Source organism: Phyllopteryx taeniolatus, chromosome 15, assembly GCF_024500385.1.
Source record: "Phyllopteryx taeniolatus isolate TA_2022b chromosome 15, UOR_Ptae_1.2, whole genome shotgun sequence".
NCBI classification, from domain to species: Eukaryota; Metazoa; Chordata; class Actinopteri; order Syngnathiformes; family Syngnathidae; genus Phyllopteryx; species Phyllopteryx taeniolatus.
Window position 1 is genome coordinate 20,673,163 of NC_084516.1, and position 16,398 is coordinate 20,689,560.

Below are 16,398 nucleotides of genomic sequence, written 5' to 3' on the forward strand. Positions count from 1 at the left end.
TTAATTTTTATGTATGTACAGAATTTTGTTTCGGCTGCAGCTTTTTTTTTAATGTTAAGTTGAGTTCAACCACTCATACCTGAATGTATGCGTCCAAAATATAAATGTGATTATTATTGGGCTAACCTTGCACAAATGCTAATCCTCTAAAGTGAGGCAGATGCAAAAGGTATCTGTGAAGGTAAATTGGTAATAATCCAAAATAGGGTTTTTAGTGACAGTACTTACAGCGAAGGGGTCAGCCTGTTCCCAGGATATAGGCGCTCCCCAGGTGTTAAGCCTCATCTTGTCTGGCAGAGACTCGGGTACGGCAAGCAGGATGAAGCAGATGTCGACGAGAGCGATCAGTGTAGCCACCAGAACCACCAGGTTGTCTCCATACCATGCTGACAAATATGCCCCGATTGCCGGGCTGGTCACCAGACTGCCGGCGAATGTAGCCGACACCTAGATGGATTGGATCATAGGTGATGTTTAAGGAAAGGAACATTTCAGTTTGAACTGTTCGAGAGACTTTTATCATCACATAATTTTATGCATTCATAAGAGTATGCTGTAGTGCACATCAGCTAAGACTGTGTTGATGCTTTACATTATTATTCCAGCCCATCAGTACTATCTCAAGGCATTTATTTGAAATGTAAAACTGCTCCATAATAACATCATGAGACCTAATGTTGCGTGTAGAATCTGGTCCTATGGTGGGAACCTATGATATTTCACTGGCTATTAAAGCCCAATCAGCAGTGCTTTTAAATATTTCAAAACAGGACACTACTACTACTACTAAATCTATTAGTATTCTCTAAGAATCAGTTTTTTGGGGGGGTTGGAGGTGAGGGGGGGTTGGGCAGTCAAAATGGCAATTCGAGGCAGTTAGATTCTCTCATAGAGGCAGTTAGATTCTTTTACATGGTAGATTTTATGGATCACATAATTGAATATGAACAGTAATCGATAAAACTGATTTGTGTAATGATGTGCAAAACGATATTGACAAAGAGTTGTTCGTCACGTTTGGCATCATTTTGTTGCACAGACAAGATAGACTACCACAAATACCATTATTAATCAGAACAACAAATAACATACAATTTCATTGTTTGAGACCAGAAAAAAATATTGCTGCTCATTTGAAATTTGCAAAAGAGCGCCTGGATGTTCCACAGCACGACTAGGAAACGATTCAGTGGACAGGTGAAATCAAAATTGCCAACTGTGAAGTACAGTGGGGTTTTCATAATGGTTTGGGGGCTTTTTTGCTCCTTTGGGGCCTGGACAGATTGCTATCATTGACAGAAAAAGTTTATCAAGACATTTTGCAGGAGAAGTTAAGACCATCTATCCACCAATTTAAGGTCAACAAAGGATGGGATGCAACAGGACAATGACCTGAGGCACAGAAGTATGTCAACACAAGAATGGTTTCAACAGGGAAAAAAATGACCTTCTGGAGACCTAATTGCAATGCTGTGATCTCAAAAGAGCGATTCCCATGAGACATCCCAACATTATTGCTGAACTGAAAAAGTTTTATCAAGAAAGGTCCAAAATTCCTCCTCACCTTTCTGCAGTTCTGATCTGCAACTACAAAAAAAATCTGGTTGGCTGTTATCACGGCACGGGCAATTTTGAGTTTTCAATTAGCCTACCATGCATGTTTTTGGGATGTGGGAGGAAAGCGGAGTGCCCGGAGAAAACCCACGCAGGCACGGGGAGAACATGCAAACTCCACAAGAGTAGAGCCCGGATTTGAACCAAGGTCCTCAGAACTGTGAGGCAGATGTGCTAACCAGTTACCCACCGTGCCACATCACTGATGATGTCATTAATATTTTTTCAGCACAGTACTATTATTAAAAAAAAAATTTTAAATCGGAGGAGGAGGGAATGATTTGCAACAATCTACAACCCCAATTCCAATGAAGTTGGGACGTTGTGTTAAACATAAATAAAAACAGAATACAATGAGATTTGCAAATCATGTTCAATCTATATTTAATTGAATACACTACAAAGACAAGATATGTAATGTTCAAACTGATCAACTTTATTGTTTTTAGCAAATAATCATTAACTTAGAATTTTATGGCTGCAACACGTTCCAAAAAAGATGGGACAGGTGACGAAAAAAAAAAAAAGTTGAGGAATGCTCATGAAACACCTGTTTGGAACATCCCACAGGTGAACAGGCTCATTGGGAACAGGTGGGTGCCATGATTGGGTAGAAAAGGAGCTTCCCTGAAATGCTCAGTCGTTCACAAGCAAAGATGTGTCAAGGTTCACCTCTTTGTGAACAAGTGAGAAAATTGTTTACGGACAATGTTCCTCAACGTACAATTGGAAGGAATCTAGGGATTTCATCATCTACGGTCCATAATATCATCCAAAGGTTCAGAGAATCTGGAGAAATCACTGCATGGAAGCGGCAAGGCCGAAAACCAACATTGAATCCCCGTGACCTTCGATCCCTCAGGCGGCACAGCATCAAAAACCGACATCGATGTGTAAAGGATATCACCACATGGGCTCAGGAACACTTCAGAAAACCAATGTCAGTCAATACAGTTCGGCGCTACATCTGTAAGTGCAACTTGAAAGTCTACTATGCAAAGCAAAAGCCATTTATCAACAACACCCAGAAACGCCGCCGTCTTCTCTGGGCCCGACTGATGCAAAGTGGAAAAGTGTTTTGTGGTCCGACGAGTCCACATTTCAAATTGTTTTTGGAAATTGTGGACGTTGTGTCCTCCGGGCCAAAGAGGAAAAGAACCATCCGGACTGTTCTGGACGCAAAGTTCAAAAGCCAGCATCTGTGATGGTACGGGGCTGTGTTAGTCCCAATGGCATGGGTAACTTACAGAAAGAATTCCACCTACAAAGCTTCAACAATGAGTGTCCTCAGTTCCCAAACGTTTATTGAATGTTGTTAAAAGAAAAGGTGATGTAACACAGTGGTAAACATGACCCTGTCCCAGCTTTTTTGGAACCTGTTGCAGCCAGGAAACTCTTATCCATCCATCCATCCATTTTCTACCGCTTATCCGAGATCGGGTCGCGGGGGCCGTAGCTTTAGCAGGGACGCCCAGACTTCCCTCTCCCCAGGCACTCCATCCATCTCTTCCGGGGAGATCCCGAGGCGTTGCCTCGGAAGGATGTAGTCTCTCCAGCGTGTCCTGGAGAGACTACCCCTGCCCGGAACACCTCACCAGGGAGGCATCCGAATCAGATGCCCCAGCCACCTCATCTGGCTCCTCTCGATGTGAAGGAGCAGCGGCTCTACTCTGAGATCCTCCCGGATGACCGAGCTTCTCACCCTATCTCTAAGGGAGAGCCCGGACTCCCTGCGGAGGAAACTCATTTTGGCCGCTTGTATCCGGGATCTTGTTTTTTCGATCACGACCCGCAGCTCGTGACCATAAGTGAGGGTCGGAACGCAGATCGAGAGCGTCGCCTTTCGGCTTAGCTCCTTTACCACAACGGATCGATACAAAGTCCTCCGGTGGAGGAGTTCAAGTATGAAACTCTTAGTTCATGATTATTTGCTAAAAACAGTCAGTTTTATCAGTTTGAACGTTAAATATCTTATCTTTGTAGTGTATTCAATTAAGTATAGGTTGAATATGATTTGCAAATCATTGTATTCCGTTTGTATTTATGTTTAACACAACGTCCCAACTTCATTGGAATTGGGCTTGTGTATTCACCGAAAACAGACAGGTCATACATACAGTGCAACTCCTTGTGCAGCAACGTTATCTGTTTAAAGGCTCTCCTGTTGTCGCGTGATTTTCAGCCACAGAAAAAAATCTTCTGGCTCAGTGTGGCGCTGGGACAGCCGGTCCTTGTTTTCGGCCTACCACAGCAGGGGGTTCTGCATGATGGGAATTGGCTGTGTTTGTAAATAATCACTGACCTCTTCATGAGTGGTGGAATAATTTCCCTAAGCTTCTTTCACTTTGACAGAATGGGCCGAATATTTTTTTTTCCAAAATCCTGCTCAATCCCCGGCATTTTTCCCCTTTATTGGTTCTCCCTCTCTTACTAAAGCTTGCTTTCAGAAACAGAAGACAATTTCAATCAATTAAGTTTATTAAGTTCAGCCTCCACCTCAAGTCAAAAGCACATTCAGCAACTAGTTAATGTCACGCTCTAAAAGTGAAGTGGAGTAGCACACACACAACCCCTACATAAAAATAATCCGCAATATGCGGAACGCCCCTAAAACAGGTTAGCGGACTTCCTGTGTATGTTGCGATAACTGGAATAACTATGGGTTTATGACATGCCAAACTTCCTAAAATATTGTTTTGTTATGGCTGATGTCCGGACAAAAATAGCACAATTCGTGGATTTTCTGTGTTTCCTGTAGATTTGGAAATGTAGCTCCAATAATAGACAGGGGATTAGTGTAACAGAAGTGCTAAAAAAATCAACTAAAATTGTCACAGTGCACTTTCATATCAACTGTCTGAAAAGGCAACGGCAATGTCGAAGAAGCTGTTGGAATGTGTGGTGATTCGGAGTGTCGTCTTCAATATTGCCTACTAGATGGAAGGAGATGGAAATGGTAGGGTCGAGTCCGAGAAAATTTGATCTGTTTTTGAAGCATGCAAGTCATCGACAGTGGGTTGGGTGGTCATCGACGATCCTCTCTGCAGTGTAATTTCAGTCTGTTCATCCATCCATCCATTTTCTACAGCGCTTATCCTCACCAGGGTCATGGGTATGCTGGAGCCTATCCCAGCTAACTGCGGGCAAGAGGCGGGGTACACCCTGAACTCAGTCTGTTCATTACAGTCTAATTTTGTAGCACAACCAAATCAGACTGTGATGGAAGAATTAAATGACTGTTCTGTAGAACTGCCTCAACAACTCCTGTGGAAGGGTGTATTTTCTCAGCGGCCGCAGGAACTACGTGCTGTGCTGGGCATTAAGGTCCTGAGAGATTGTCGTTCCCAGGCAGTCGTTTCCTGAAGTCTACAATCATCTATGTGGCCAGATTTTGCCGGCTGCACCAGAGCGGCAGATGCTCCGCTTCCCATCAATATGCAGGCTTAGGAGTTTGACAGCTGAATGTGTTGAGGAGCAGTCAGTGGTGTTACTGCAACTATGAATATTTGGACTACATCAATGAGAAAGAAAAAAACCCCGGAAACATTGCCTTGAAATAATAGCTCCTTTAAATGCACATGCCAGATAACCCAGCCCATAATATTCCAGTGAGTCACTTGCTGCCATTTCAAGGGAAGACAAATTACGGCAATGAACCGTTCACACTGCATGGTTCGACAAAAGTCAAAGGTTCGCTGATCTTTAATGTGTCCTTGTGCGCTCATGATGAAACGTTAAAGAGTTGTAGTTTGATAGCTACAAACCGTATTTCAGTATGATTTGCAACCTGCTACATACGTGTCATTGTTTTGTTTAATTTAGCATTTTCCTTTGAATGCCTCCAGTTAAAGTTAAAGGAGTAGTATGGAAAAAGTAATTCCAAATGTTCCTCTTCCAGAACTACCTGCTACAGTTGAGAAGCACAAGTCCTTTTACAGCCACAGTGATGAAATAAAAAGATACAAAATACACAAAACTGAAAAGAAATGCCTTTCAAATACACATTCCAGTACCTACCAGACCGTAGGCTGTACTCCTCTCTCTCTCGTCCGTCACATCTGCAACGTAGGCAAAGATGACAGAGAAGGTGACAGAGAACGCCCCCGACATGGAGATCATGGCGAAGTACCACCTGTAAAATTGCACAGATATATTGGCGAAAAAGGCCAAGCATAATGTCGGTTTGAGAATTTCACTTGTCCTTCATAGAGTATGGTTATTTTTGTAGCTCTATTATAAAGGTTATGATTAGTCAATATTTCAGGAGAGGGTTTCATGCTTACAACAATTGTCATCTGATAAGTTCAGTCAAGGAAAACTGAGACTCATTAAAGTTTGAGGGTGACTTGAAAGTCTTCGGAGACTATTTGGTTGATACGCAAGCACTGTTTATTCTTAATGGCATCGGTGATAAGTTGGCCACATGCTTGCGGTCACGGAGTGAGCAATGTTGCTTGTGTACTGCTAAGCACAAACACTGAAAACACACAACACAGTCTGTATTTAAAAAAAAGACCACACTGTGACCTACCAGGGGCTGAGTCTCATTAGGGGGATTGGGGCACAGGTAAAGAAGACAGTGACCAACAGGAATGAACGCCTCCCCCACACGTCCGACAATGCACCAATCAGAGGGGCAGACATGAATGACAGAAGACCCTTCATAGCAAGAGCAAAAGTCAGTGAGAGTAGCAGACACTTTACAGTTGACAGTCACAACAAGTCAAGTCATCATTAGGTGAATCGCTTGAACAAAGGTTAAAAACAGTCTTAACAAAACCAAGATTTTGTATAGCATTGTTTTATAGTTTGCATATTCATTTCCATTTTTGTTCGATGAATTGAATTCAACTTGTGTTGGAAATTTCTCTTTTGAAAAATAATGAAGGAAGCAATTTACATGGAGACAGCGGGAGAAAGAAGCAGGAGACGAGAGCAAGAGCGAGATGCCCGGCTGTCCTTTGAACCAACAACTCGCAAGAACTGATGAGAAGGAAAGTCCTTCAGTCAGATTCAGTGACTCTCCCTCATCAGGACATTCCCACCAGCTACCCAGCCAGCTGCTGTAGCCCGCTTGTGAATGTCCTTGGATGAGACAAACAATGGCTTGCTGCTTCTAGCAAGGCTAGACATCTCAGAGAACTTGCGCCAGCGTTATGGAACAATACAAGAACACATTAGAAAGGAAAGGCATTCAACCTTATAATTGTGAATATAAGTCATTTTGCCAACTCAATCGATATCATGATAAAAACGTGGGTTTTCTGATTATAAATCCATAACAAGGGTTTTTCATCTAAGGTTAGTCAAAAGTTGTAGTTGTGTAAATTAGCCCTGCTCTCTCTAGAAAGCGCGAACCTCCATTTTTGCAATGGGTACATTTCACGCTGGATTTTCATGACATCTGATTACTTGAAATTTACAGTGTTAAATTAAACAAAAGCACATTTTTACCTTCACGCCTTGAATGAGTCCATTCATCAGGAACGTGTGCTGTGGAAATGTTTCATGCAGCACCTACACAGAAAAACCATGAAGATAGATCAAGTCTTTTTTCAAATCATTTTCATGATACACTCACGACAATTGCATCGATGCTACACAGTATACAGTGGGTACGGAAAGTATTCAGACCCCCTTACATTTTTCACTCTTTGTTACATTGCAGCCAGTTGCTCAAATAATTTAAGTTTATTTGGTCCTCATTAATATACACACAGCACCCCATATTGACATAAAATAAAACTGAATTGTTGACATTTTTGCAGATTTATTGAAAAAGAAAAACTGAAATATCACATAGCTGTAAGTATTCAGAGCCATCCATCCATCAATTTTTTACCGCTTATTCGAGGTCGGGCTGCGGGGGGAGTAGCTTTAGCAGGGACGCCCAAACTTCCTTCTCCCCAGCCACTTCATCCAGCTCTTCTGAGTTCCCAGGCCAGCCGAAAGACCTAGTCTCTCCAGTGTGTCCTGGGCGGTGAACAAAAACACCTCACCAGGGAGGCGTCCGGGAGGCATCCGAATCAGATGCTCCAGCCGCCTCATCTGGCTCCTCTCAATGCGGAGGAGCAACGGCTCTACTCAGAGATCCTCCCGGATGATCTTCCATTCCATTCTTCCCTCACTCGTGGACAAGACCTGGTGAGGACACGCCACCCTTTTCCGACTGTGGACCATGGTCTCAGATTTGGAGGTGCTGATTCTCATCCCAGCCCCTTCACAGTCGGCTGCGAACTGCTCTAGTGAGAGTTGGAGATCACGGCTTGATGAAGCCAACAGAACCACATCATCTGCAAAAAGCAGAGATGCAATACTGAGGCCCCCAAACCGGACCCCCTCTACGCCTCGGCTGCGCCTGGAAATTCTGTCCATAAAAGTTATGAACAAAATTGGTGACAAAGGGCGGCCTTGGCGGAGTCCAACCCTCACCGGAAACGAGTCCGACTTATTGCCGGATATGCGGACCGAACTCTGACTCCGGCCGTACAGGGAGTTTGGTAGCCCATACTCCCGAAGCACCCCCCACAGGACTCCCCGAGGGACACAGTCGAACGCCTTCTCCATGTCCACGAAACACATGGAGACTGGTTGGGCGAACTCCCATGCACCCTCGAGGACCCTGCCGAGGGTGTAGAGCTGGTCCACTGTTCCACGGCCAGGACGAAAACCAAACTCCTCCTGAATCTGAGATTTGACTTCCCAGATCCATGAGTATTCAGAGCCTTTGCTTAGTATTTAGTAGAAACACCCTTTTGAGCTAATACAGCCATGAGTCTTTTTGGGAATGATGCAACAAGTTTTTCACACCTGGATTTGGGGATCATCTGCCATTCCTCCTTGTAGATCCTCTCCAGTTCTGTCAGGTTGGATGGTGAGCGTTGGTGGACAGCCATTTTCAGGTCTCTCCAGAGATGCTCATCTGGGTTTAAGTCAGGGCTCTGGCTGGGCCATTCAAGAACAGTCACGGGAGTTGTTCTAACGCCACTCCTTCATTATTTTAGCTGTGTGCTTAGTGTCATTGTCTTGTGTGAAGGTGAACCTTCAGCCCAATCTGAGGTCCTGAGCACTCAGGAGAAGTTTTTCGTCCAAGATATCCCAGTATTTGGCCGCATTCGTCTTTCCTTTGATTACAACCAGTCGTCCTGTCCCTGCAGCTGAAAAACACCCCACAGCATGATGCTGCCACCACCATGCTTCATTGTTGGGACTGTATTGGACAGGTGATGAGCAGTGCCTGGTTTTCCCCACGCATACCACTTAGAATTAAGGCCAACAAGTTCTATCTTGGTGTCATCAGACCAGACAATCTTAAATCTCACCATATTTGAGACCTCCAGGTGTTATTTAGCAAACTCCATGCGGACTTGCATGTGTCTTGCACTGAGGAGAGGCTTCTGTCGCGCCACTCTGCCATAAAGCCCCGACTGGTGGGGGGCTGCAGTGATGGTTGACTTTCTAGAACATTCTCCCATCTCCCAACTGCATCTCTGGAGCTCAGCCAAAGTGATCTTTGGGTTCTTCTTGACCTCTCTCACCAAGGCTCTTCTCCCCCGATTGCTCAGTTTGGCCGGACGGCCAGCTCTAGGAAGGGTTCTGGTTGTCCAAAACGTCTTCCATTTAAGGACTATGGAGGCCACTGTGCTCTTAGGAACCTTAAGTGCAGCAGCATTTTTCTTCTAACCCTGGCCAGATCTGTGCCTTGCCACAATTCTGTCTCTGAGCTCTTCAGGCAGTTCCTTTGACCTCATGATTCTCATTTGCACTGACATGCACTGTGAGCTGGAAGGTCTTATATAGACAGGTGCGTGGCTTTCCTAATCAAGTCCAATCAGTGTAATCAAATACAGCTGGACACCAATGAAGGTGGAGAACCGTCTCAAGGATGATCAGAAGAAATGGACAGCACCCGAGTTCAATATATGAGTGTCACAGCAAAGGGTCTGAATACTTGGCTGCGTGATATTTCAGTATTTCTTTTTTAATAAATCTGCAAAAATGTCAACAATTCCGTTTTTTTCTGTCAATATGGCGTGCTGATTCATGAGGGAAAAAAATAACTCATGATTTTAGCAAATGGCTACAACATAACAAAGAGTGAAAGATTTAAGGGGGTCTGAATACTTTTCGTACCCACTGTATATCAGTGATTCTCAACTGCTGGGTGGGGACACAAAACTGGGTCGCTGACCCATTTTGGTGGGTCGCGTACAACCCGTAAAATTACAGGCGTCCCTCAGTTGACTATGGCCTTTCAACTTGCGTACATATTTGGCTTATGTCGTCAGTGTAGTAGCAGTGAAATATTTAACATGCATCCCTGGCGACCAGTTCAGGGTGTACCCCGCCTCTCGCCCAAAGATAGCTGGAATGGATGGATGGATGGATGGATGAATCAGACACATTATCATTTGCCTCTTACATAAAAGATGCCATGGGTGTTTTTATAGCGTAATCATTTAGACTGTTATAACTGTTACGGTTGCTTTGGTCTGCACTCTTTGTTTCCTAAATAGAAGACAAACTATTGAATTTGCACTTTTCTAAAAAGAAGAGATATTCATTTCTGTACATGCAGTTGTCATATGTCAGATTTTTCACTTAAAATGAGACATTTTGGCACTAAAATAACTAGTACAAAATGACTTAAGATTTTTAAAACAAGATCTTGTATCTTAAAACAAGTGTTTATGGTTTGCTGAAAATATAGAAAAAGTAACATCTTTCATGTGTTAAAATAAGATTAATAATAAAGTAAGAATTTGCGTTTTTGCATTATAAGGTGCTCTGAAAGGCAGTTCAAATATCTCAATCTTTTCAAAGGCTATTTTTGAAAAATACATTCTCTTTATTGTTCTTATCACTGGTTAAAGTGGGTCATGACTTGACAATGACAATGGGAAGCTGTGGGTCCCGATGTGACAACTTGAAAACCACCGTTTCCAAGGCTGAAATGGCTCTAAAGTGAAGTGCTGCTCTTGACAGCAATTAATAAAGTGGGCCACAGATGCTGTCACTGTTGATGAGTGTTGATGAGTCCCTATGCTGGCATGATGTGACGAATCTTGAATTGCATCTTCCGCCTTCCCTCCCACAAAACATTCTTACTCACTGTGAGCATGGGTGTGGTCAGCAAACCCCAGGCGAAGAACTCCAGGAAAATGACCACAACTGCATGGTACACACTGGGTCGGCCTATACCCTGCTGGAGCTAATACACACATGCAATACATACATACATTTTAATTAGTAATATAGTTACAGCACACAGCACACACAGCAATACAGCACACAATCTAATTCTGTCACTAGTACACTTAATTGTTGTAGTTTGAAGTGTTCAGTTTTTGATGAGTTGTGTAATATTTCCAAAGGCGACATGAAAATTTCACCAGATGTTGGGAACAACCCAAGTAACATTCAAAACAAAAAAGTAGACCAAATAAGATCAGAAATTAAGTTGTGTGCAAAAATTAGGCTTCACACAATCAGGATTTTTGGGGCCGATCACCGATCAGCGAGTTTAAAAAAACGATAACCGATCACCGAACCGATCACAAGACGGAGGAATGTGTCTATTTAAATGACCTGGTCATTTATTGTATATACGTGTACTTAATTGTTAAAAAATATATATTTACAATAAATAATAACAATATCTTTGTTACTCTATTTATGCCCGTGAGGCATAGTGACAGACAGAACAAATGAATGGTCTTCTATTAGATGGCAGGAAGTAAATACAGTCATTAATGAATCCACTTTTTGTGGCATTTTTGTTTGTTGGTGTGCAATTACAATTTTTCAATTGTAAAATATGTTCCTTGGCTCCATAAAGGTTGGAAATCACTGCTCTCGTCAGAGCTTGTATTCTCATCAGTCAGGTCAAACCAAAATTACATGACAGAAATAATGGGTGATAACTTACTGGAATTAAATGACTTTATTTTTAATTAAACTACTTCACCCACACCGAAACTAGAGCATGATTCGACAGAACGGCGGCATGTTTACAATCAACCGTTCGTGCTACCACTAGCTTGCTGGGTTACATAACATTTTATTGCTTGCTTGTGAGCCGTACCGTTTTAAAAGTATGTGAACATACATCAAGCAAGCCTAAACGAACGTCCTCTCCTGTCCTGAGCACCGGTGACCACCACCACCCCTTTTTCCCCATTTTGTCCTTATAATACATTGGACTCGCTGCACTCTTGCTGTCGTCGCCACGGTAGCGCGTGTATCTGGTCGCATTTGAGTTGACAAGATAAAGCCCAATGATCGTAAAAAACGGGATGCAGTGGTATCGGAATACAAGATTTTATTGCAGTAGTCTGCAAGAGCAAATTTGCCTTGTAGTCTGATCCGGGCATTACGTGTTGCCTGTCTCCGTCTGTCCCAAATGTTGTTTTTTTTAAATAACTTTATTGGCCGTCAGATATTTACAGTACTATGTCAAAAGACACTCGACAAGGGTAAACATAAACTACCTTTTGGATTCAAATATACTCTGCACGTGGCGACGGAGTAAATGTCTTTTGCGGAGGCGATCAAATCGGCGATCAGCATAAAATGCTAAATATCGCCGATACCGATCAGCCCAATAAAATCGGTGTAAAGTCTAGTAAAAATGTGTAATGACACAGGGAAAAAGTATTGAAAACATGAAGAAAGGGAGGTGCAAAAAGGCATGGAAAGCCAAGACAACACCTAAAATCTATCAATAATCAAACAGCAATCCAGCCCCTTGTCAGTGCAAATGAATATCACATAGTTCAGTCCTAAAAGGTCTCATTGCCAAGGTGTGATTCAAAACACATTTCATGATGTGTAAGAGCAGAGAGCTGTCTCAAGACCATCGCAAAATATAACGATGGCATTGGTTACAGGCACATGTCTAAGCTTCTGAACATTCCAGTGAGCACAGTTGGGGCCATAATACGTAAGTGGAAAGCCAATCATAGCACCATAAATTTGCCTCGATCAGGTGCTCCAAGCAAGATTTCTGACAAAGGAGTACAAAGAATAATCAGAAGAGCCAAGGACCACGTGTGGTCAGCTTCAAAAGGACCTGGAATTAGCAGGTACTGTTGTGACAAGAAAACAGTGAGTAATATACTCCGCCGCCATGCCCTGTATGCACGCTCACCACGCAAGACCCCATTGCTGAGAAAAAAAGCATGTCAAACCTCGTTGAAAGTTTGCTGAACAACATTTGGACTAGCCAGTTAAATACTGGGAGAATATAGTCTGGTCGGATGAGAGCAAAATTGAACTGTTTGGATGCCATAATGCACACCACGTTTGAAGGAGAAATGGCAGTGCGCATCACCCCGAAAACACCATACCAACAGTGAAGTTTGGAGGTGGGAACATGATGGTGTTGGTCTGCTCTTCAGCATATGGTACTGGAAAACTTCACATTATTGAAGGAAGGATGAATGGGCAAATGTACTGAGACATTCTTGACAAAAATCTGCTGCCATGATGAGAATGTGGCTGGATATTTCAGCAGGATAATGATCCAAAACATACCTCCAGGGAAACTCTCAATTGGTTTCAAAGAAAAAAAATAAAGCTGCTAGAATGGTCTAGCCTATCATCTGACTTGAATCCAGTCGAAACTCTATGGAAAGAACTGTAACTTCAGGTCCATAAAAGAAGCCCACAGAACCTTCAAGATTTGAAGACTGCTTGTGTGGATGAATGGGCCAAAAACAAACCAGAGCAATCCATGCGACTAGTTTCTCCATACGTGAGGCATCTTGAAGCTGTTATTGCAAACAAAGGCTTTTCTACAATGTATTAAATAAATACCAGTTGGCATGTTCAATACTTTTTCCCGGTGTGGAAATGGTTGTTTGTTTATATGTGACCTGCAATTGACTGGCAACCAGTTCAGGGTGTACACAACCTCTCGCCCAAAGTCAGCTGGGATAGGCACATGCACGCCCGCGATCCAAGTGAGTATAAGCAGTACGGAACATATATATATCTGGGGTTGAAGTCACCAAGGTGGTTAAAAAGCTCCCTGGTAGCAGGGCCCCGGGGGTGGATGAGATCCGCTCCGAGTTCCTAAAGCCTCTGGATGTTGTAGGGCTGTCCTGGTTGACACACCTCTGCAACACTGTGTGGACATCGGGGACAGTACCTCTGGATTGGCAGACCGGGGTGGTGGTCCCCCTTTTAAAGAAGGGGGACCGGAGGGTTGTTTCAACTACAGGGAGATTACACTGCTCAGCCTCCCCGATAAGGTCTATTCAGGGGTTCTGGAGAGGAGGGTCCGTCAGGAAGTTGAATTTCAGATTTAGGAGGAGCAGTGTGGTTTTCTTCCTGGCCATGGAACAGTGGACCAGCTCTACACCTTCAACAGGTTCCTCGAGGGTGCGTGGGAGCTCGCCCAACCAGTCTACATGTGTTTTGTGGACTTGGAAAAGGCATGCAAAGTTTAGGAATTCCTGTGGAGGATACTCCGGGTACCGGACCCCCTGATACGGGCTGTTCACTCCCTGTACCAGCAGTGTCAAGAGTTTGGTCCGAATTGCTGGTGATAAATTGAACACGTTTCCAAGGGGGGTTGGACTACGCCATGGCCATGGCCGCCTATGTCACCGATGCTGTTCATTACCTTTGCAGAGAGAATTTCTAGGCGCAGCCGACGTGTTGATGGGGTCCGGTTTGACGACGTCAGTATTATGTCTCTGCCTTTTTAAGATGATGTGGTTCTGATAGCTGCATTACATCTTCAACAGGCAGTGATCTTCAACTCTCACTGGAGTGGTATGCAGCCTAATGTGAAGCGGCTGTGATGAAAATCCGCACCTGTAAATCTGAGACCATGGTCCTCAGTCGGAAAAGGGTGGCGTACCCTCTTCGGATTGAGGAAGAGATCCTGCCCCAAGTGGGGGAGTTCAGGTATCTCAGGGTCTTGTTCAAGAGTGATGGAAGAATGGAGCGGGAGATCGACAGGCGGACTGGTGCTGCATCTGCAGTGATGCAGACTCTGTATCGGTCTGTCGTGGTAAAGAAGGAGCAGAGCAGTGCGTGAGAAAATAGTCGAACAGTTTAAGGACAATGTTCCTCAACGTACAATTGCAAGGAATTTAGGGATTTCATCATCTACAGTCCATAATATCATCAAAAGGTTCAGAGAATCTGGAAAAATGCATGTAAGCGGCAAGGCCAAAAACCAACATTGAATGCCCGTGACCTTCGATCCCTCAGGCGGCACTTGCATCAAAAACCAACGTCAATGTGTAAAGGATATCACCACATGGGCTCAGGAACACTTTAGAAAACCAATGTCAGTAAATACAGTTCGGCGCGACATCCGTAAGTGCCACTTGAAACTCTACTATGCAAAGCAAAAGCGATTTATCAACAACACCCAGAAACGCCGCCGGCTTCTCTGGGCCGAGCTCATCTAAGATGGACTGATCCAAAGTGGAAAAGTGTTCTGTGTCCACATTTCAAATTGTTTTGGGAAATTGTGGACGTCGTGTCCTCCGGGCCAAAGAGGAAAAGAATCATCCGTGACTGCAAAGCTCAAAAGCCAGCATCTGTGATGGTATGGGGCTGTGTTAGTGCCAATGGCATGGGGAACTTACACATCTGTGAAGGCACCATTAATGCTGAAAGGTACTTACAGGTTTTGGAGAAACATATGCTGCCATCCAAGCAACTTCTTTTTCATGGACGCCCCTGCTTATTACAGCAAGACAATGTCAAACCACATTCTGCACGTGTTACAACAGCATGGCTTTGTAGTAAATGAGTGCGGGTACTAGACTGGCCTGCCTGCAGTCCAGACCTGTCTCCCATTGAAAATGTGTGGCGCATTATGAAGTGTAAAATACGACAACTGAGACCCCGGACTGTTGAACAGCTGAAGCTGTGCATCAAGCAAGAATGGGAAAGAATTCCACCTCCAACGCTTCAACAATGAGTGTCCTCAGTTCCCAAACGTTTATTGAATGTTGTTAAAAGAAATGGTGATGTAACACAGTGGTAAACATGGCCCTGTCCCAGCCTTTTAGAATATTTTGTTGCAGGCATCAAATTCAAAATAAATTTTGTTTGAACATTAAATACCTGGTCTTTGTCGTGTATTCAATTGAAAATAGTTCGACTATTTTCTCACGCACTTGTTCACAAAGAGGTGAACCTCGCCCCATCTTTGCTTGTGAATGACTGAGCAATTCAGGGAAGCTCCTTTTCTAGCCAATCATGGCACCCACCTGTTCACCTGTGGGATGTTCCAAACAGGCGTTTGATGAGCAGTCCTCAACTTTCGCCGTCTTTTTTGCCACCTGTCCCAGCTTTTTTGGAACGTGTTGCAGCCATAAAATTCTAAGTTAATGATTATTTGCTAAAAATAATCAAGTTGATCAGTTTGAACATTAAATATCTTGTCTTTGTATTGTATTCTATTAAATATAGGTTGAACATGATTTTCAAATCATTGTATTCTGTTTTTATTTATGTTTAACACAACATCCCAACTTCATTGGAATTGGGGTTGTACGTTCCTACCCTCACCTATGGTCACAAACTGTGGGTCATAACTGAAGGAACAAGATCTCGCATACAAGCCGCCGAAATGAGTTTCCTCAGCAGGGTGTCCTGGCTCTCCCGTAGAGATAGGGTGAGCAGCTCGGTCATCCGGGAGGGGCTCAGAGGCGAGCCGCTGCTCTTCCGCATAGGCATGACGTGGCACAGGCATCTGGATAGGAGGCCTCCCGGCCGCCTCCCTGATGGGGTGTTCCAGGCACGTCCCACTGGGAG

The 16,398-nt window shown here is 43.8% G+C and overlaps 1 protein-coding gene across 2 annotated transcripts in view; it reads right to left on the bottom strand.

Annotated features, from left to right (window-relative positions):
• The window catches only part of mfsd14ba (major facilitator superfamily domain containing 14Ba), a 36,494-nt gene that overhangs the window by 17,072 nt on the left and 3,024 nt on the right, over nt 1-16,398 (bottom strand). Inside the window, exons 2-6 of one of the 2 annotated variants that reach the window (XM_061799878.1) lie at nt 10,727-10,825; nt 7,069-7,131; nt 6,146-6,273; nt 5,632-5,746; nt 229-447 (exon numbers count right to left, since the gene is read on the bottom strand). In XM_061799878.1, coding sequence (XP_061655862.1) covers nt 229-447; nt 5,632-5,746; nt 6,146-6,273; nt 7,069-7,131; nt 10,727-10,825 — 624 coding nt within the window. The remainder of the gene's footprint in view (nt 1-228; nt 448-5,631; nt 5,747-6,145; nt 6,274-7,068; nt 7,132-10,726; nt 10,826-16,398) is intronic. The other variant, XM_061799879.1, reaches the window with a different exon arrangement.